Genomic DNA, 22423 nt, shown 5'->3' with positions numbered 1-22423 from the left:
AGATGGCCCCTCACAGGGCAAGCTCCTGCGACCCACCCACTTCAGTCATACACCACCTGCTTATGGTTACCACCCAGTCAATCCATTCAAACTAGGTTGGACTGATTAGGTTACAGCTGTCAAGGGAGCTTTTGGGGACACCTCATATCCAAACATAACAAGGTTCTCACTAAGTGACCCCAAACTCCTGCCTCAGCCCCCCGAGGAGTTGGGATTTCAGGTGTGTGCCACCGCTCCTGGCTGTGTGCCCCTTCTTATTCAGATCACTAAAGCATCTAATTCTTCCTGATTATGTATGAGTCTACAAACTAGGAAACAGCTCACAGAGCATCTGCCTATTTGCTTATGTATTTTAGTTCAAAAATAGTATTTATAAAAAAAAAAGTTGTTCCTAGGGATGAGCCCAACTACCATGTATAACCATAAAGATCTATTTTTTAAAAAGTCAATGGCACGGTATTGATACCTTCAAGTCTTAGTAAATTTATCTAAAATTTAGAAAATAATTATAAATTTACTTTGTTTGGTAGAGAAAGATAGTTAATCCTAACTTTGGTAATTACTCTCTCAAATAATATAATTTAGGAATTATGTTTCAGGCCAGGGCAGTGGTGACAGACCATGCCTGGATTACTGAACTATTAGTGAACTATTTTAGAGAGACCAGAACACTGTAGAAAGAATTACTACAGTATTAGTACTGGTACTGACCAGTGGGTTTCTGCACAGGTGTATTTCTGCTCAGGACAATGTTTCTGTGATTCTGATCTTTGCACTGAGGTATAGACCCAGTGACCAGTATGAAACCAACTATTCAATCTTTCTGACCCAAGGAGTTTCATCCGAAATTTATTTATTTATTTATTTATTTATTAATTTATTCATGCATTTTTTTCTTTTTTTTATTGTTGGTCGTTCAAAACATTACATAGTTCTTAATATATCATATTTCACAGTTTGATTCAAGTGGGTTATGAACTCCCATTTTTACCCCATATACAGATTGCTGTATCACATCAGTTACACTTCCATTGATTTACATATTGCCATTCTGGTGTCTGATGTATTCTGCTGTCTATCCTATTCTCTACTATCCCCCTTCCCCTCCCCTCCCCTCCCCTCCCCTCTTCTCTCTCTACCCCCTCTACTGTAAATCATTTCTTCCACTTGTATTATTCTTCTCTTACCCCTCCTTTCCTCTTATATGTAATTTTGTATAACCCTGAGGATCACCTTCCATTTCCATGCGATTTCCCTTCTCACTCCCTTTCCCTCCCACCTCTCATCCCTGTTTAATGTTAATCTTCTTCTCAAGCTCTTCATCCCTACCCTGTCCTTGGTACTCCCCTTATATCAAAGAAGTCATTTGGCATTTGTTTTTTAAGGATTGGCTACCTTCACTTAGCATAATCTGCTCTAATGCCATCCATTTCCCTCCAAATTCTATGATTTTGTCATTTTTTAAAGCAGAGTAATACTCCATTGTGTATAAATGCCACATTTCTTTTATCCATTCATCTATTGAAGGGCATCTAGGTTGGTACCACAATCTTGCTATCGTGAATTGTGCTGCTATGAACATCGATGTAGCAGTGTCCCTGTAGCATGCTCTTATTAGATCTTTAGGGAATAGACCGAGAAGGGGAATAGCTGGGTCAAATGGTGGTTCCATTCCCAGCTTTCCAAGAAATCTCCATACTGCTTTCCAAATTGGCTGCACCAATTTGCAGTCCCACCAACAATGAACAAGTGTACCCATTTCCCCGCATCCTCTCCAGCACTTGTTGTTGTTGGACTTCATAATGGCTGCCAATCTTACTGGAGTGAGATGGTATCTTAGGGTGGTTTTGATTTGCATTTCTTTGACTGCTAGCAATGGTGAGCATTTTTTCATGTACTTATTGATTGATTGTATGTCCTCCTCTGAGAAGTGTCTGTTCAGGTCCTTGGCCCATTTGTTGATTGGGTTATTTGTTATCTTATTGTCTAATTTTTTGAGTTCTTTGTATACTCTGGATATTAGGGCTGTATCTGAAATGTGTGGAGTAAAGATTTGTTCCCAGGATGTAGGCTCCCTGTTTATCTCTCTTATTGTTTCTTTTGCTGAGAAAAAACTTTTTAGTTTGAGTAAGTCCCATTTGTTGATTCTAGTTGTTAACTCTTGCGCTATGGGTGTCCTATTGAGGAATTTGGAGCCCGACCCCACAGTATGTAGATCATAGCCAACTTTTTCTTCTATCAGATGCCGTGTCTCTGATTTAATATCAAGCTCCTTGATCCATTTTGAGTTAACTTTTGTGCATGGCGAGAGACAGGGATTCAGTTTCATTTTGATGCAAATGGATTTCCAGTTTTCCCAGCACCATTTGTTGAAGATGCTATCCTTCCTCCATTGCATGCTTTTAGCCCCTTTATCAAATATAAGATAGTTGTAGTTTTGTGGATTGGTTACTGTGTCCTCTATTCTGTACCATTGGTCCACCCGCCTGTTTTGGTACCAGTACCATGCTGTTTTTGTTACTATTGCTCTGTAGTATAGTTTGAAGTCTGGTATCGCTATACCGCCTGATTCACACTTCCTGCTTAGCATTCTTTTTGCTATTCTGGGTCTTTTATTATTCCATATGAATTTCCTGATTGCTTTATCTATTTCTACAAGAAATGCTGTTGGGATTTTGATTGGCATAGCATTGAATTTATAGAGAACTTTTGGTAATATCGCCATTTTGATGATGTTAGTTCTGCCTATCCATGAACAGGGTATATTTTTCCATCTTCTGAGGTCTTCTTCTATATCTCTCTTTAGGGTTCTGTAGTTTTCATTGTATAAGTCTTTCACCTCTTTTGTTAGGTTGATTCCCAAGTATTTTATTTTTGGGGGGGATATTGTGAATGGAGTAGTTGTCCTCATTTCCGTTTCAGAGGATTTGTCGCTGATATACAGGAATGCATTTGATTTATGCGTGTTGATTTTATATCCTGCCACTTTGCTGAATTCATTTATTAGCTCTAATAGTTTCTTTGTAGACCCTTTTGGGTCTGTTAGGTATAGAATCATGTCATCTGCAAATAGTGATAATTTAAGTTCTTCTTTTCCTATTTTTATGCCTTTAATTTCTTTCGTCTGTCTAATTGCTCTGGCCAGTGTTTCGAGGACTATGTTGAACAGAAGTGGTGAGAGAGGGCATCCCTGTCTTGTACCAGATCTTAGAGGGAATGCCTTCAATTTTTCTCCATTCAGAATGATGCTGGCCTGTGGCTTATCATAGATTGCTTTTACAATGTTGAGGTATGATCCTGTTATCCCTAATTTTTCTAGAGTTTTGAACATAAAGGGATGCTGTACTTTGTCGAATGCTTTTTCTGCATCTATCGAGATGATCATATGGTTCTTATTTTTAAGTCTATTGATGTGGTGAATAACATTTACTGATTTCTGTATATTGAACCAGCCTTGCATCCCAGGGATGAATCCTACTTGATCATGGTGTATAATTTTTTTGATATGTTTTTGAATCCGATTCGCCAGAATTTTATTGAGGATTTTTGCATCTAGGTTCATTAGAGATATTGGTCTGTAGTTTTCTTTCTTTGAAGTGTCTTTGTCTGGTTTAGGAATCAGGGTGATGTTGGCCTCATAGAATGAATTTGGAAGTTCTCCCTCTTTTTCTATTTCCTGAAATAGCTTGAAAAGTATTGGTGTTAGTTCCTCTTTAAAGGTTTTGTAAAACTCTGCTGTATACCCATCCGGTCCTGGGCTTTTCTTAGTTGGTAGTCTTTTGATGGTTTCTTCTATTTTCTCTATTGTTATTGGTCTGTTTAGGTTGTCTATATCCTCCTGACTCAATCTGGGCAGATCATATGACTTAAGAAATTTATCGATGCCTTCACTATCTTCTATTTTATTGGAGTATAAGGATTCAAAATAATTTCTGATTATCTTCTGTATTTCTGAAGTGTCTGTTGTGATATTGCCTTTTTCATCCCGTATGCTAGTAATTTGGGTTCTCTCTCTTCTTCTCTTCGTTAGCATGGCTAAAGGTCTGTCGATCTTATTTATTTTTTCAAAGAACCAACTTTTAGTTTTGTCAACTTTTTTCAATTGTTTCTTTTGTTTCGATTTCATTAATTTCAGCTCTGATTTTAATTATTTCTTGCCTTCTACTTCTTTTGCTGTTGTTTTGCTCTTCTTTTTCTAGGATTTTGAGATGAAGTATGAGATCATTTATTTGTTGTTTTTTTCTTTTTTTTAAGGAATGAGCTCCAAGCAATGAATTTTCCTCTTAGAACTGCTTTCAATGTGTCCCATAGATTCCGATATGTTGTGTCTGTGTTTTCATTTAACTCTAAGAAGTTTTTAATTTCCTCCTTGATGTCTTCTAAAACCCATTGATCATTCAGTAACCTATTGTTCATTCTCCAAGTGATGCATGATTTTTCCTTCCTTCTTTTATCGTTCATTTTCAGTTTCATTCCATTATGATCAGATAAGATGCATGGTTTTATCTCTACTCCTTTATATTGTCTAAGAGTTGCCCTGTGACATAATATATGATCTATTTTTGTGAAGGATCCATGTGCTGCTGAGAAAAAAGTGTAACTACTTGATGTTGGGTGGTATATTCTATATATGTCAATTAAGTCTAGGTTGTTAATTGTGTTATTGAGTTCTATAGTTTCCTTATTTAACTTTTGTTTGGAAGATCTGTCCAGTGGTGAGAGAGGTGTGTTGAAGACTCCCATGATTATTGTATGGTGGTCTATTAGACTCTTGAACTTGAGAAGAGTTTTCTTGATGAACATAGCTGCACCATTGTTTGGAGCATATATATTTATGATTGTTATGTCTTGTTGGTGTATGGTTCCCTTGAGCAGTATGTAGTGTCCCTCTTTATCCCTTTTGATTAACTTTGGCTTGAAATCTATTTTATTTGATATGAGTATGGACACTCCTGCTTGTTTCCGCAGTCCATATGAGTGGTATGATTTTTCCCAACCTTTCACCTTCAGTCTATGTATATCTTTTCCTATCAAATGCGTCTCCTGTAGGCAGCATATTGTTGGGTCTTGTTTTGTGATCCATTCAACTAGCCTGTGTCTCTTAATTGGAGAGTTTAAGCCATTAACATTTAGGGTTATTATTGAGATATGGTTTGTTCTTCCAGCCATATTTGTTTATTAATGTTACTAAACCTGATTTGTTTTCCTCTTTGATTACTTTCCCCCCTTTACTGTCCTACCTCCCACTGTTGGTTTTCAATGTTATTTTCCATTTCCTCTTCCTGTAATGTTTTGCCAAGGATTTTTTGAAGAGATGGTTTTCTAGCTGTGAATTCTTTTAACTTTTGTTTATCATTAAAGGTTTTAATTTCATCTTCCATCCTGAAGCTTAATTTCGCCGGATACACGATTCTTGGTTGGAACCCATTTTCTTTCAGTGTTTGAAATATGTTATTCCAGGATCTTCTAGCTTTCAGAGTCTGTGTTGATAGATCAGCTGTTATCCTGATTGGTTTACCCCTAAATGTAATCTGCTTCCTTTCTCTTGTAGCTTTTAAAATTCTCTCCTTATTCTGTATGTTGGACATCTTCATTATAATGTGTCTAGGTGTGGATCTCTTATGATTTTGCACATTCGGCGTCCTGTAGGCTTCTAGGATTTGGGATTCTGTTTCATTCTTCAAGTCTGGGAAGTTTTCTCGTATTATTTCATTGAATAGATTGTTTATTCCTTTGGTTTGGAGCTCTGTGCCTTCCTGTATCCCAATGACTCTTAAGTTTGGTCTTTTAATGTTATCCCATATTTCTTGGATGTTCTGCTCATGGTTTCTTAGCAGACTTGCTGAGCTGTCTATGTTCTTTTCAAGTTGAAATACTTTGTCTTCATTGTCTGATGTTCTATCTTCTAAGTGATCTACTCTGCTGGTAGTATTCTCAATTGAGTTTTTAAGTTGCTTTATTGCTTCCTGCATTTCTAGGATTTCTATTTGTTTGTTTTTTATTACCTCTATCTCCCTGTGAAATTGATCTTTTACTTCCTGGATTTGTTTATGTAGTTCCTTGTCAAAGTGATCTTTCATTGTCTGGTTTTGCTGTCTCATGTCTTCCTTGAGACTCCAGATCATCTGAAGCATGTATATCCTGAACTCTTTATCTGACATTCCATCTGTTGCAGCTATTACCTCTTCTAAAGTTGAGTTGACCTGCATTGCTTGTGGTCCTTTCTTTCCTTGTCTTTTCATACTGCTCGCGTTTCTTTCTGCTTGGTGAAACTGTTGTGTTTTTGAAATTTTCCCCCTATTTATTTATATTGCTCTTGTATAGTTGGGAAATCTCCCTTGCATGGCGGGTAGTGGCTGTGCTCCTCCTCTAATTAGGGTGATCTGTCTACCACGCTGGTCGGTCGCAGGTCTGCCCACCCTGCGGGCGCGGGTGGCGGCTCTGCTCTGCCCCCACTCCAATTGTGGTGACGTAACTACCACGCCCTTGGGTCGTTGGTCCTGATCTGGATGTGGGCGGCGGCTCTGCTCGGCCCCTACTCCAATTGGTGTGACGTGTCTACCACGCTGGTCAGCCTCTAGGCCTGTTCCACCGGTGGGTCGCAGGTCTGCCTACCTTGCGGGCTCGGGCAGCAGTTCTGCTCAGCCCCCACTCCCAGTGGGGGTACCTGACTGCCTCTCCAACGGGTCGCTGGACCTTTTCCAGACACGGGCGGCGGCTCTGCTCCACCCCCACTCCAACCAGTGTGACATGACTGCCTCGGTGCTACTTGTCCACCACGCTGGCAGGCTACCGGGCCTGTCCTGCCAGTGGGTCGCAGGTCTGCCTACCTTGCAGGCTCAGACGGCGGCTCTGCACAGCCCCTACTCCAAATGGGGTGACTTGGCTACCGCGCCGTCAGGTCGCTGGTCCTGTTCTAGGCGTGGGCGGCTACTCTCTTCGGCCCCAGCTGCAGTTGGGGTGTCGTGATACCACGCCGGCGGGTCACTTGGCCTGCTCTGGGCGCAGGCGGCAGCTCCACTCTGCCCCCCTGGCCCCCACAGCACCCAGCAGGACCCGGACCGAGAAGCAGTCACCGCAGGTTCCCCAACCCTGGGCCAAAGCAGCTTCGGGAGCCAGAACCCGGCCTCTCCGATCCCAGCTCACGCTCCACTAGGAGCAGGCTCCAAGGAGCGACCCCCGCGGGTTCCCCTGCCCCAGGCCAAAGCAACTCCGGGAGCCAGAGCCCGGCCACTCCAAGCTCTCAGAGCTGGGTGCACACTCTGCTGGGAGCAGGCAGGCTCAAAGACACAGTCCCCGCGGGCTCTCCAGCCCCGGGCCAAAACTGTTCCGGGAGTCAGAGCCCAGCCGCCCGGAGCTAAGCGCACGCTCCACTTGGAGCTGGCCTCAACACGCAGCCCAGCCCTGGGCCAAAGCAGCCCGGGGAACCAGAATCCGGCCGCTCAAAGCCTGGTACACGCCTTGCCAGGAGCAAGCCCCAAGGAGTATTCTCCTCAGGTTCTCCAGCCCCGAGCCTGAGCGATCTGTCTGCGAGACGCAGGCAAATACCAGCCTGAAATCACCTGTTCCGTAGCTGAATGAGCTGAGATCAGTAGAAAACAGGGATGATTACATCAGCTCTCCAAGATGGCGGCTGCTGTCCTCCTCCGTGGTCCGACCGGTGTCGAGAACCAAACTGGACCACTTCTCTCCTCTGTCTCAAAGCCGGAACTCAGCACTAAGCACGGCCGTTGCACCGCTGGCAGGAGCCCCCAGAATCCGCATCGCTGTACTCCCGCTCCGGTACCTCGCCGCTTCCCAGCTGCGGGGCGATCTGCCGATCAGGCACTGCGACCCTCCATGCGGAGAAATCGCCCGCGACCCAGCCCCCGCGACCCAGCCCCCGCAGCCGAACCTCGCGCGTTGGAAATCCATCCACTAGATTCTGGAGCACCTCAATTTCACTGGAAATTCCCAACAAGATAGCCTTCAGCTGTTTCACCTTGTCTTTCTCCTGCACAGTGACTCGGCGCACTGGGGTGATGCACTCCCTTCGCCGCCATCTTCCGGAGCCCCCATCCGAAATTTAAAGTATCATCGATAACAAACTGTAACCTCAGATTTTTATTTATTTCTTTTTTGAAATGAGATCTTGCTAAGTTGCCCAGGATGGTCTCAAACTCCTGTCTCAGCCTCCTGAGTGGCTGGAACTAGGAGCTATAACATCATGCCCAGCTTTAAGCTCAGAATTTTTTTTTTTTTTTTTTTTTTTTTTGGTACTGGGGATTGAACTCAGGGACACTCAACCATTGAGCCACATCCCCATCCCTGTGTTGTATTTTATTTAGGAACAGGGTCTCACTGAGTTGCTTAGTGCCTCTTTTTTGCTGAGACTGGCTTTGAACTCGCAATCCTCTTTCCTCAGCCTCCCAAGCTGCTGGGATTACCGGTGTGTGCCACCGCCTTGCTAAGCTCAGATTCTTGAAGGTAACAGTTACCTGTAAAAGCATCTGGGATAGTGTTAGTCTGTGTGTGTTTGAAACACACTGTAAAACCTTAGATTGTTTGAAGGGATTAAAAGATTTTGAACAACTTGAAGTCAAAAAATGACAAAGCAAACATGACTGTTGCGCAATCACACCGTGTGTTCAGGGTTGTGCTCTGTGCAGCGTCCTGGCGGACAGAACAGTTGATTTCATGACCGGGCTCTCAGATATGCATGAAACACAGCTCCAGTTATTCCTTGATCTTTTTAGGCACCTGGCTTTAGATTGCACCTTCTTTCACAGGGTCCTAAAGGGGGTCATTCCCTCTGCCTCATGAACCCTTCAGCAAACTGCTTACCTGGCATCTCTGTCAAGTATAATCATAAGGTGGAACCACAATCAGGTTAGACGATGGTTAAAGTTTAGTGGCACATCTGTGAAGCAGTGGCAATTCTGTGGTTTTTGACATTGTACCTGGCTGGCATCCAGTTCAGGTGAAAGGAAAATGTGGAGACCCATAAAGGTGACTGATATCCCAGCTGGATCCAAGCTACAGTTTTGACACATTATGCTCTCTACCTGGGATTCTAAAACTAATAGCGACAATGTCATGGTTAAGGTGAGGCAAACCAGGTGACCCACCTTGGGATGCAAAATTGAAGTTACTAAAAAAATTCAATCATTATTTTAATGAAGTATTTTTAAAAATCAAAATTAATGAAAAAAATCAATGATGAACAACAGATCAAAACTTTAAGGAGAAGATCAAGCTGGGTGTGGTGTTATACATCTGTAATCCTAGACTCAGGAAGCTGAGGGAGGAAGATGGCAGGTTCAAAACCAGCCTCAGCAACTTAGCAAGGCCCTAAGCAATGTAATGAGACTCTGTAAATAAAAAAATTAAAAGGGCTGGGGATGTGGCTCAGTGGTTAAGTGTTCCTGGGTTCAATCATAGTACCAAAAATAAGAAATAAAATTTTAAAAAGTAAGGAGAAGATTCATAAGGTAAGGTTATTTAAAATGGAAATATTTCAGATGATTACTAGGTCAAGAGAAATTATCCAACATGGCATGTCCTCAAAAGTTAGATAAGCAAAGAGGAGGTAGGTTTTGAAAATATTGATGAGTTTGCTTCTTTTGCAAATCATGAAAGTAAAACTATCTTAAAAATTCTGCTTTTAGTATAAGTAAACGTCTAAGCTTTAAGTTACATGCTTTAATATACCTACTTTTCCTATTTCCCTCATTTTTTTCAACTACTTTAATGATCTGGGAAAAAATAACTTTTAGAAGGACACAGAAACATGTATATTGAGACACGTTTTTTTTTTCCTTTCACCTCAAACTGCAGTTTGGCTTAGCACAGCACTAATGGGAAAAATATGTCTGTTATTTGGAATATATTCAGTGCATCTTTCTGAACATGCTTTTCATGGCAAAAAGGAATTGCCATACGCAAGGCTTTCCAGCAGAAAAGGGGAAGAGGACACTGTTATGGACCAGGGTGACTAGCTTACCTCCTCAGACACTTTCTTTTTCCAATATTTGTGTATCGATTTCTCTTTTTCTTATTTTGGAAGAGGTGTTCAGAGCTGCAGGCTTCCAGTTCTTCCTATTACTCTCCATTAATTGCCCCTGACCTATCACTTTTTTAACTTTTTCTTTTTATTATTGAATTTCAGTGAATATTAATCAGCATTTGTGCTCTGGGTGGGACAACTAATCTGTAGTTGACTGTTTGTTGACTTGGTCTCCAGTTCTGTTTTCCTGTGCTGTTTATCATGTCAGTACATTTTGGAATGAGATTTATCAGAATTAAGGAATGCTTACAAACACATAGTAGTGCTCCAAATTCCCCAAATTCCATTTGTTCTAGGGAATGAGGATGTACTGTGGATTCCAATACTAAACTGTTTAGCCATTGAATACTTTTTTGTGTTTATATAAATCCACCTAGACCACAAATATCTTTGCATTTTCTAAAGCTGTGTTCATAGCTCTTGTTTCTGCTTTTAAAAGTCTAAACATTTCTCTGTCTTATTACCCTTAAGATGTGTATGGATGGATGGATGGATGTACGCACGTACACACATGGGTAAAAAAGTAGAGAGGTTGTTGACCTCAATATCTGCTGGATGATTGGTCCAGGACCCTGTGAATACCCAAATCTGCTCAAATTTCTTAGATAAATGTCACAATATTTGCATATAATCTTCTTACATCTTTCTGTACATGCTGAATCGTCTCTAGATTGTTTATAATATCTAATCTAAAGCTATGGAAAAAGTTATTATACTCTGTTTTTAAGGAATAAAGATAAGGCAAAAAGTCTGTAGTATTTTCTATCAACAGTTGATTGAATCCATGAATCTGTATCCCTCCCATACAGAGGGTTGACTAACACACACACACACATGCGGGGCATGTACACACATATTTTCTTTTTGTGTCCCTTGTAGCCAGGAATCATTTCCTTCAGGCCTCAGGGCAGAATCCTGCTCGGCCCACTCAGGAGCAGCCAGGTGTGCCACTGGTACCAAGCAGGCAGGTGGAGCCTAGGCTGGCTGCCATCAGACACAGGAATCCGAGGTGTGTCCTGAGGTTGTGGAACTCACCTTACCCATGCCTTGTGGGAGGGACACTGATAAGTCAGGGAGCTAGTGCAGGGTGGCTGTAGAATCTAGAAACCTGAAAAAAACGTTGGATGAACGTAGGGCTGATCAGCCTGGAAGAGGGCACACGATGGGTATTGGAATACTTCAGGACTTAGGGACAAGGTGTGTTCTAAACAGCAGTGTGAATAACACTGGTACTCATTCATGGAGGGCAGTGGGGGAGTTATATGGAGGCAAAATTTTGCCCAATATGTGAACTTTTCCCCTCACTACGGCTGTCCAAAGGCAGAATAGTCTATTTTATGAAGTAAGAAAGACCTGCTTCAGGACAATCCCTGAAAACTTCCTTTCAACTCAGAGTCTATGACTACAATGTTTCATTTTTAATACATTAAAGCACCAAAGCAGGACTTGCTGCCATCAGTGGGGGTAGATGGATTCTTTTGAATAATATGGAATCCTCTTTACTGGTCAGAAATGGGCACTCAGGCAACAATATCAGAGAAGCTTTAGGGTCAAATCCGGTTTTTCAATAGGAGGAAAATACGAAATCATCAGTGACAACTGTATCAGATAACAATTTTCTATAGTCAAGATGTACTGAAAGGAGAATTAGCAGGACAGTAGCACCCCCAGGGACCCCCAATGTTCTAAAGGACCTTATACAGAAATCTTCTCCTATCAGGCAGGCTATATTTCAAAGGCTGTTCTTAAATCTGTTTAGTGCAAATGATAGTTTCCACACAATCTCCAGGGACCCTCTAGGTTGCAGACAGCACCAACTCACTTTTGCTCTAGGATGCACCTTTGTTGTCAGTCAGGGCTACGGTTTGAGTGTCCCTCAAACGTACATTGACATTTAAGTGCTGTTGTGATAGTAGTAAGAGAAGAGAGGATCATGAACACTGGCCTTCAGGAATGGCCAAGGCCGGTCTCTCTGGAGGGGCTTGGTGATAACTGGATGAAGTTCAGTCCCCATTCGCGTTCTTTCTTGCCTGTCTGCATGTTCTGGTGCATGAGGCCCTGGACAGGCACAGGTGCCTTGCTCTGGCACTTCCCAGTCTGTGGTATTCTGTTGTAGCAACAGAAAGTGACTGAGACAGCCAGGAAGTTCAGAGTGTGAAAACCAGGCTTCTGTCCAGGTGTCAGACCCCGAAATGATGGGAGGAAGCACCTGTATTCTTTATGCTTCTTCCTGGTGCTTCTCAGCACTACATTGATGGCTTTGATGACACATTTCTATAAAAATCACCTTCAGCTTCTGTCCTACTCCAAATTAGAAGGGTGGGGAGAGAGTTGTGAAGGCACAGTAACCCTGAAAGTGCGACCCCCTACACACACACACACACACACACACACACACACACACACTTGAGGTTGGCATAGGCTCTTCTGCCTCACTCCAAACTGCAGAAAGCCCCGTGACAGTCTCTCTGCTTCCTTCAGCCAGGGCCAGAAGTGCTGCAGCCTGACACATCGAGTAAATTGAGATGGTCTCAAAGCCAACAGGCCCTCTCTCTTATTATTTGGGGCGGAAAATAGTTTACTTGTTACATCAGTGATTTTTGATCATTTCCTCTCCACTCATCAGCAAGGCTCCTCTGTGTCTAAAAACATGCGACATCATCTGTGTTTATAAGATAGAAACTGGAAAGATGAACTGCCAGGTAAATGATATTGACCTCTGTTTAAACGTCTACCTAGTTCTTTGCTTTAGAGCACAAACCACTGCTTCAGTCGATCTCCTCATCATCTGTTTTGATTCACAAAAGGCTTTATTTAGTCTAGAGTAAATTCAGAAAATCTATGCATCAGTGTTTATATTAAAAATACATTAAGAAATTGGTTTACCATATGGGTAAGTGCCAGGGCATTCAACTGCTCTCAGAAACAGAAAGAAAGAGAGGAAGGAGAGAGGAAGAAGGGGAGAGAAGGGGAAAGAAGGAGGAAGAGAGAGGAGGAAGAGACAGGATGGGAAGGGAGAGGGGAAGGGAGAGAAGAGGAAGGGAGGGGAGGCAAGGCCTGCAGTTGGGGCTGAGGCCACGTTTCTCCCCCTTCCCTTCATTCTATCTCAGATCATTCCAGGGCTCAGTAGAGTCAAGGAATCTTCTTCTCCCAAGATCTTCCCTATATCTACTTGCAGTAGGGCCTAAAGAGACAAAACCTTCTAACTTCCCAGACCTTTTGTATTGAATTAGTTACACTATTGGGGTTCTGAGTGGTCAAGAAAGGTGCTGGGAGATGAAGTGGTGGAATAGTTAGAAGCAAAAAGTGGAGGGAGAAGACAGTCCTGCCTGTTTGGTTTCCTTTTGGGTGTGACTGGCAAATTGTTACATAACACACTTTGGTTTCCTTGTCAGTTAAATTTAAAAAAAGAAACTTCTGGGGGGATTTTAAGGAATAAATAATATAATAAGGCCCCTTAACACAGTCCCCAGCACATGGAAAATGCTCAAAAAACTGTTAAGAAGAAAAGAAAAAAGAAAGGGGTGGATTCCAGACAGCCTGTTTCTGAAAGGTACTTTACACTAGTCTGGTGGATTACAATTTTTATTTCTTAAACCTCAAAGAAAAATTTTTTTAAATTTTTAGTTGTAGATGGATACAATACCTTTATTTTGTTTATTTAGTTTTATGTGGTGCTGGGGATTGAACCCAGGGCCTCACACATACTAAGCAAGTGTTCTAGCACTGAGCTACAACCCCAGCCCTCAAAGAGAATATTATGAGGAGTATTAATGTGTCAATGAAATATAAGCTGAGCCGAGCCTGGCTGGGGAGAAGTGCTCTATTAGTTAGGTCTGCATCACTGGAATGAAATACCAGCGGCAATTACTTACAAAGGGAAATGCATTGTTTTGGCACATGGTTCTGGAGGTTCCAATTCAAGATCACATGGCCCCATTGCTTTGGGCCTCTGGTGATGGTGGCACATCATGATGGGAGCATGTGAACTGCTCAGATCATGAACCAAGAAACAGAGAGGCCAGGGTCCCACCTGGCCCTTCAGGAGCATACCCCCAGTGACTTCCCAGGAGGCTCCACCCCCTCCCAAGAGCACCACCCTGGAGAACAGGCCCTTCACCCATGTACCTTTGGAGGATGCTCATCCAAGCCAAGGCTTCTCCTTGTCTCCTCCTACCTCCACTCTCCTAAGGAAGCTGAGGCATCTGACACCTTTTAGAACAGTTTAAATACTAAAAGTCTGCTTCCAGCCACCTTTCCATTGATAAAAGAATGATTCAGAAATGTGAAGTTATGTTTCCAGTGATAGCACCGGAGTTACGGACCCATTGCTATTCCAGACTTTCCCAACAGCCAGAGAGAAGGGACAGACAGGACGGGAGTACGTGGGAGTATGTGACCAAGGTCTTCCAGAAAACCCTCACAAGCCCCAGAGCTTCCGTTCACCATCTGTGAACCTTTTCCCCTGTAGTGAATGATAGCCTTTTGGGTGGCCTGTTTCCATTTTCTTGTTTATTTTTAACTATTCCTAGTGTCACTGAAAGCATTTCCGGTGAGGTTCCAGTACCTTCTAGCAGCCTTGAGGACAAATAGCAGCTGTGCAGGCTCCCAAGAAATTTGACTGAAAACTTCATCCCTTCTCGCACCCCCTGTCTTTGCGGTTGGTGGTCCTGGCTGACACGACATAAAATGCTGTGCCTTTTCAGTGCTTTCACACTGGGGGCATTTTACTTCAACCTCTTGTCCAGAGGGTTCTTCCAGGCATCCTAGCGCAGTTCAAAAATGTAAACAACAAAGCTGACTCAATGAAAGTTTGGAGTCGATGTAGTTTCTCTCTGAGATAAGGCGGTGTTTGTAAAAACAACCTCAGACTTTATTTGGAAGAGAGAAAAAATATAGCACAGTTTATGCTTTCACGCCATTTCCACATGCAGCTAGTCTGCATTTAGGTCACTCATGTGTCTTCATGTTCTTGTGGGAAGTTTAAGGTCTTCTTATTTAGTTTTGGAAAAAAAAGAAGGCTGACTTGGGGGTGAGAGGGGTTGGAGTTCTTACTTGTCATGAGAGTGGCCCTGGAGGCCTGGTGTTACCTGGGCTTCTGTTACTTTTGTGTGTGTCCATTTCTCCTCTGGATGGAGACTTCCTGAGAGCACACCCATCCTTCATGCCCCTCTCTGAGGTCTCACTCCCAACTCACTCCCAAGCTCACAGATGGTGCTTGAAAAAATATTCATCAACTGACTATCCATGAGACTTCCTTCCTATTCACAAATCAAACATGCTGAAAATCTCTGTTATTTGGGGGGCCCGGTCTATATTAGAGGAAAATGCACATTCTTATAGTATTCTGTTGATTTGAAAATATATATAATTGAATAGAAGAGCACTATTAGAACAAAGCTAAAAAGACTCCTTATGGGAACTGTAGCTTTCAGTTTCTGGTTCAACAGAGGTCAAGTGGAGACACAAAAAATGAATTCTGTAATGAATACATGTAAGAAGAGTAGCTAATATTTATTGAGCATTTAATAAATGCCAGGCACCCATCTAAGAGCTTTGTGAGACAGATCTTGTTTAATCCTCATATCAGTCCTAGAAAGTAGAACTTTATTATTCCCACTTTACAGAGGTTGAAACAGAGGCTGAAGTCACTGGCCCACAGTGGTGGTGGGATTTGAACCCAGGCCGTGTGTCCAGAACCCACCTCACCAGTGGCAACTGGGCAGATGAGAGGGGGAGGGAAATGCATGCAGAAGGAAACTGTGCTCTTCCCTTAGTAAAAATGCAAAAGACCCTGCACCTTTTCTTTCTTCTCAGATGATTTATTGAAGACTCTGGTTTTCCAGTTTCTGAGTTTTGGAGAAAGATAAGGAAAAGTTAAGAGAAAATCTTCAGTGTTAACTGTTTTATTTCTTATCCTGATGTGACAGAGAATTTTATGTCACTTTGTTTTTAATTTCATTAACATTACATTTCTTCAAGTTTATCTCTTTTAAGCTACAATAGGCATTTCACAGATATTACCAGGTGATCGTTAGTATGGCCACACAAGGATGTCACCAGTACATGTCACTCCACTCCCGTTGGAGTGGAGGGTGAGACTGAGGCCTATCAAGGCAAGGCCACTTGCCTGTCAGTCACAGAATGGACACTGCTCCATGATTGGATTAGGCCTGAGTTCCTGTCCACTGGTAGCAGAGTCTCATGCTGAGCATCAGTGTTTTGTGTGTTGTGAAGCAAAGATGAACCATTTTGTTCTCTTCCAGGTTTGCAGATGGCACCTAGGAGATCTTGACTTGTCCTGAGGAAGTATTGTTTTACTGGATTTACGGTCCAGCTGTTACCCAATTGACCATGATCCAGCCAGACTCCGTTGATGACCCGGATTCCAGCCCTTACCCGCTATGTGTGGTGTGCGGCCAAGCCCACTCCCCCGAGGAAAACCACTTCTATACCTACTCTGAAGATGTGGACGATGACCTTATCTGCCACATCTGCCTGCAAGCTTTGCTGGACCCTTTGGACACTCCCTGTGGACATACCTACTGCACCGTGTGCCTCACCAACTTCCTGGTGGAGAAGGACTTCTGTCCCGTGGATCGCAAGCCTGTGGTCCTGCAGCACTGCAAGAAGTCCAGCATCCTGGTCAACAAGCTGCTCAACAAGCTGCTGGTCACCTGCCCTTTCACAGAGCACTGCTCGGAGGTGCTGCAGCGCTGTGATCTCCAGCACCACTTCCAAACCAGGTCAGTCCTGCCCTTTGCTAGCTTGCAAACTCATCTGAGGGGATGCAGTGGGCTCTGTCTCCTGAGGGACAGGGCTTTCAGGGTGCTGGGTGCTCCATGGGATGCTGCTCCTCTCTTTTTCTTTGCATTCTTTGCATTCAAGAGAGATGCATTCAAAATAAGAAACATTCTAGGTGTTTAGGGCTGAGAATCAGTGTGAAGAAATGGTACATGGAGAGTTGTGTTGTGTGTATGTATGTTTATGGTTTTTCTTTGAAATTGTGTTAAAATATATAGAGCATAAAATTTACTATTTTTAACCATTACTGAGTGTGCAGTTAAGTGGCATTAAGTGCTTTGTGCAGCTATCACCACCGTCCATCTTGGGAACTTTCACATCTTCCCAAATTGCCACTCTGCACCACTGAATGAGAACTCCCTGTTTTGCCTTCCCAGACCCTGCAGCTGCCCCTGTACTTTCTCTGAATTTGACTGCCCTGAAGTACCTCATAGAAATGGAAACATATACTACTGTCTTTTGGGACAAGCTTGCTTCATGTCTATGTTTTGAAATGTGAAAGATACTAGAAGGAGCTGCCGAGAAAAAGATTTCCGGTGGGCATGACTTCTTTTTTTTTAACCTTAGGGGGAAAAAATATCTCCCAGTTTCACCCAGGACTATTAGAATTTCCTCTACACTAGAATTGACAATGCCTAATTGAGAAGATAAACTTTGGCCCTCCAGGAGACAGGTTCTGCTAACTTTAGGGCCAGGGAGCCCACACTGGTGGCAGACTTACAGCTGCTCCTGCTGGTGGTGGCTGGCATCACCTACTCCACCTGTCTGCCACTTCATTGTCATGTTCTGGGCAGTCCTTGTGGGAATGGCCTCACGGGCAGGTGGCCCTGATTTTTGTTCCACATGAGGGACTCTCCTAGGACATTGAGGGTGCTTAATCAAGGGTGAAAATAATACCACAATTATTTTGTAAGAGGAAATTTGGTGCCTGGTGTTTATCTTGGATTGGATTCTGCTGTGGCCAGAGCAAGGGCAGGTGCAGGTATTCTTGAAAAGGTCATTTGCCATAGGTCACAGATGTGTCTTTGTCTTTTGGGTCATACATAAATTCTCTAACATGAAGATTTGTATCAAAAGCAAGGACCTGAGCATGCTGCTTAGCTCATGTTTCCCATGCTAATTATGCCAGTGAACTCATTTTTGAGCCAACTGCTTCTTACTTGGATTTGCAAGAGACAGCTAGCTATCTGAGGATACCCACCTCCCTAATTCCCCAGAAGAAGAGTGGCCAAAGGAGAAGGAGGAAGGGGGTCTATTTGTGACCTTTGCTGGACATTTTGCCTAGGTGTGAAGGCGCCCAGTAGTTGCTGTCAGGTGCTGGTCCACACACGGCCAATACCAGGACCACACTGGGTGGGAAAGTGAGGAGCACGAGGAGAGTCCTGATGGAGCTCCACTACCCACACCCCATCCCATTCCCAACACGTTGTAACCTGCATATTTGTGTGGGCAGTGGTATTAGTTCCTTGTTGCTGCTGTAACAATTCATCATAAATTTGTGACTTAAAACATCTCAAATTTGTTAGCTTAAGTTCTGAGGGTTTGGAGTCCAGCACTGGCTTTACCAGACCAACCTCAAGGGGTTGGCCCAGCTGCTTTCCTTTGGGCCCTAGGGAAGGTTTCCTTCACTCACGCTTCCCAGCTACCTGCCACGGCTTGTGGCGCCTTCGACCATCTTGAAAACCAGCCACACTGTGTCTTCCAGTTTCTCTCTCTGATCCCTGCTTCTGTCAAGATATCTGTGACCCTGACCTTCCCACCTCCCATGTGGGACCCCCCTGGATCACCCAGTGTAGTCTCCTCATCTCCTTCACTGAGTCACTTCTGCAAGGTCCCCTCCGCCCTGTGAGGGATCATGTTCACAGGCTCTGGAGATCAGAAGGTGGACACCTTTGGGGCTCATCACTCTGCCCACTCCAGGAGTTACGAGAGAGTGAAGGAAAGAAATGGAGGCCCTTTCTGGGGAGAAAGTGAAAACACAGCTCTTCCTCACGCCTTCTCAAGAGCTGATTTGGGCTGAGAGTGGGCCGAAAAATAGGGGTGAGATGGCACATGGATTTGAGAGTGAGGCCAGGGCAGAGGCTGGGAGGAGGCTGTCAGACACCTGTGGGGCTCCAGGGAGAGAGGAGAGCTGCTCCCAGCCGAGCAGAGAGCATTCACCACCCACACAGCAGCATGACCCTCACACCCCAGGGAAGCTTGGGAGGGAGCCCTGCCCACCCGCCGCTCAGCTGATAATGATGTGAACATCAGGAAAACAGCAGTGAGAAAGGAACCCCAAACTGACAGAAATCCTGTCACCTCTCTGAGCTGTGGCCAGAGTCCTTCACAGATCCCCAGGCGGCTCTTTGGAGGGGGGACAATTCCCACCTCAAGTAGGTGTAGGCCTCAACACCTACTCTTGAATCTCTCCACACTCTGGCTGCCTAAGTAGGTCAAAGCCAGCATTTCCCCAAATATACCCTGTGTGTTAGTCATCAGATGCTTAATGCACCCCCCACCCCTCTGGTCCCTGGACACTTCATTGGCAAGAACTAAGAATCTGGAGATCACCTAGAACCTGACTCTGGATCCCTCTTGGGCCTTGACCACCTCTTCCTCCCTTAAGGGAGAGAGTAAGGAGGCTGTGATCAATACCTCTGCAGCCCTTTGAACTGGGAAGCTAGGAGGTGCCCAGGAGACCTGCATCTTCTTTACTTTTCTATAGGAAGCCTCCAACCTGCTAGGAGTATTGTCATACACGTGTGCTTTTGTTTATAAATTTTACATTTTCTTTAATATCATTTTATTCAGTAAATAAGTTTTCAATGTTTATTTTTTTTTTCATTGACTAATACAAATTATGATGTCCAGCACCATGTTATAAAATGTGTATTGTGCAATGGCTTAATCACGCTTCTTTAGGTGCATTACCTCACAGATTTATTTATTTTTGTGATAGAAACACTTAAAATCTAGTCTTAGCAATTTTCAAGTTTACAGAGCAATAACAGTGTTAATGTGGATCTCTTGAACTTACTTCTTCTGCCTAACTGAAAGTGACCAACAGCAGGCTTGAGTTGGGGTACGGGCAGGCAGCATGGTATTTTTAAACAAATGCTGCCTGTTTTCTCCAGGATTTATGTCATTTATAAACAGTGCTGTCTCCCTACTTTAGAACCTGAGTTGAATATAAATCCTGAGCAGAACCTTTAGGCCTGGCAGTGGGTGTGCATGACTGGATGGCTCATGGGCTACATGGACAAATCTTTCCGATTTCACACTAGAGAGCTCTTCTTTGGGAGTAACCCTGAGCATGTGAGCTAGCATTTGGAATCTTCTGGCAAATTCTGTTGACTTCTACCCTCTTAGAAGCTTGCAGACTCCCATGACATGGGTCTTCTGCAGGGAATTCCCAGCAGGTTGATAAGTTTGTTGAGTTGAGTGGCAGCTTCCTAACCAAAACACACTGCCAGGGGATATTGTGGGGCCAGTCCAGAGGGTCCGGCCAGCACATCTTTCTCGATGCAGACCATCAGTGAGACAGAGCATGGTGGCAAAGCTTTTCCTTCCTCCATCCTGATTGAGGCTCATCCTGGGCCCTGGACCATATCTGCCTTGTGTAATACCATCATCTGTATATATGATATTTATCAATAATCCGTACTAGGCCATGCTCTGGATGAAAGAGAAATCTACCCAAGCCATGATTTCTGCCTCTGAGGAAATGACCTTTAAAAGGTAAAGAAAATACTGAAAATGCACAGACATTAGGTTGTTTCAATTTCTCTTACTCTAAAAAATGAGAGATAATAAAGCTGACCCTCCTTAAGTACTTGAATAAAGAGATCATTGTTGAGTGTTTTGAAAGGAGTGGGGGATGGAAATATGATGTAATTGGCCCAAGACACACCTGGCTGCAGGTTCTCTGAGAATATTTCCTTGATTAACTTTGTACCCAATGTCCTGGGAGTTTCTTCTCCAAACTTCTGCCTGGAACCTGCGTTGACCTTTGCCCTTTTCTGAAGTGTGTTCAGTACAAGCCGGGCTCAGGCAGCTCTGTGGCAAGGGGGGATTTCACTTGGAGGAGAAGAATTCTAGGGGAGAATCGCCCCTGGACAGGTTGGTGTACTTCGAGTCTTAGTCATTTCAGCCTGGCTGAACACCTGCACGACTATTGTGCTTCGGCACATATATGCTTACCACACCTCCTGACCATGAACCCAGCCTCCTCTTGGCCTCTACCTCACCCCTGTGCAGTGAAGAGGAAAGAAATAAGAAAACAGAAGGTGATGAGTGATATCCAAGGTGACATTTAAGGATAAATAGGACAACAGTAGGGGCTGTTTACTGGCAAGGAAGCCAGAGAGCACTCCGTGATCATTGGATTTGATCACTGGAAGGTGGGGCTTTAGTCCCAGGGTATTGTGCCAATTGGGATTACATCTGGTGAGTGATGGTGTATCCGGGTTATATGGGTTTAACCAGGTAGCGATTTTATTTTTCTCATGTAACACCAAGGGTTTTAGTCAGCTTTCTTGCTGCTGTGACTAAATGCCCTGACAAGAACAAGTCTAAGGGAAAAAAAGTTTATTTGGGGGCTCATAGTTTCAGAGGTCTCAGTCCATAGACAGCAGTTTCCAATCCTGGGGGCTTGAGGTGAGGCAGAACATCATGGCAGAAGAGAGTGGCCGAGGGAAGCAGCTCACAACTTGAACAGGAAGCAGAGAGACTCCACTGGCCAGATACAAATATATAGCCCAAGGCCATGCCCCAGTGACCGACCTCCCCCAGCCGTACTCCACCTGCCTTTAGTCATTACTCAGTTAATCCCACCAGGGATTAATTCACTGATTGGGTTACGGCTCTCCTAACCCAATCATTTCTCCTCTGAACCTTCTTGCATTGTCTCACACATGAGCTCTGGGGATAACTCACATCCAAACCGTAACACAAGTCTTGTGGTGGGAAGCCTAGGACCAGAATGATGTGGCCATATTGCCACCAGGAATCCAGGCTCTTTCTGCTTTTCAGTTAAGTTTCCCTCCTCAAGTTTGTCACCTCATGATCTCAAAAGGCAAGGAAAAACACCCAGTGTGCAAACCGAGGCACTCCTTTAAATAGCTTTCTGGGATGCCTCACTTAGTATTTTCTGCTTGTATCTCATTAGCTAGTATTTGTCACATGACCCATTGCAGAGGGGCTACAGTAAACGAAACCTGGTTCTGTTATAAGAAAGAAGGAGAGATGAGATATTGGATAGGCAATCAGAAGTGGCTGCAGAGTGATGTAAAATAACAACTGAAAACAATACTTTAATACTTATATTGCATCCATGTTCATTAACTAGTTTTATCCCCTTGATTTGCAAGATGATGAGTACTCTCTTCTTCTGTAGAGGACCTACTGAATGTCAGGAACCATCTGACATGTCTAAGATTGCCAGAGGTACAACCCAATACCATTATGAAGTCCACAGCCTGTGTTTCAGGTTACGTCACCTGTGAGTTATGAGCTAGGCACTAGCTCTTGGACATTCAAGAAGAGCATGTCCCCAGAACTTTGTAAAACTCCACTTGTGGAAAAGACTATATT

The 22423-nt window shown here is 43.7% G+C and overlaps 1 protein-coding gene across 7 annotated transcripts in view; it reads left to right on the top strand.

Moving 5' to 3' along the window:
- The window catches only part of LNX1 (ligand of numb-protein X 1), a 188639-nt gene that overhangs the window by 71033 nt on the left and 95183 nt on the right, over positions 1–22423 (top strand). For all 7 annotated transcript variants that reach the window (XM_081303326.1, XM_081303324.1, XM_081303327.1 and 4 more), the window contains one exon: positions 16312–16791. In XM_081303326.1, coding sequence (XP_081159452.1) covers positions 16400–16791 — 392 coding nt within the window. In that variant the 5' untranslated portion in view covers positions 16312–16399. The remainder of the gene's footprint in view (positions 1–16311; positions 16792–22423) is intronic.

This window comes from Spermophilus citellus (assembly GCF_964194105.1).
Source record: "Spermophilus citellus genome assembly, chromosome: 8".
Classification (NCBI taxonomy): domain Eukaryota; kingdom Metazoa; phylum Chordata; class Mammalia; order Rodentia; family Sciuridae; genus Spermophilus; species Spermophilus citellus.
The sequence above is the reverse complement of the archived record's forward strand: the minus strand, read 5'-3'. Positions and strand labels throughout refer to the sequence as shown.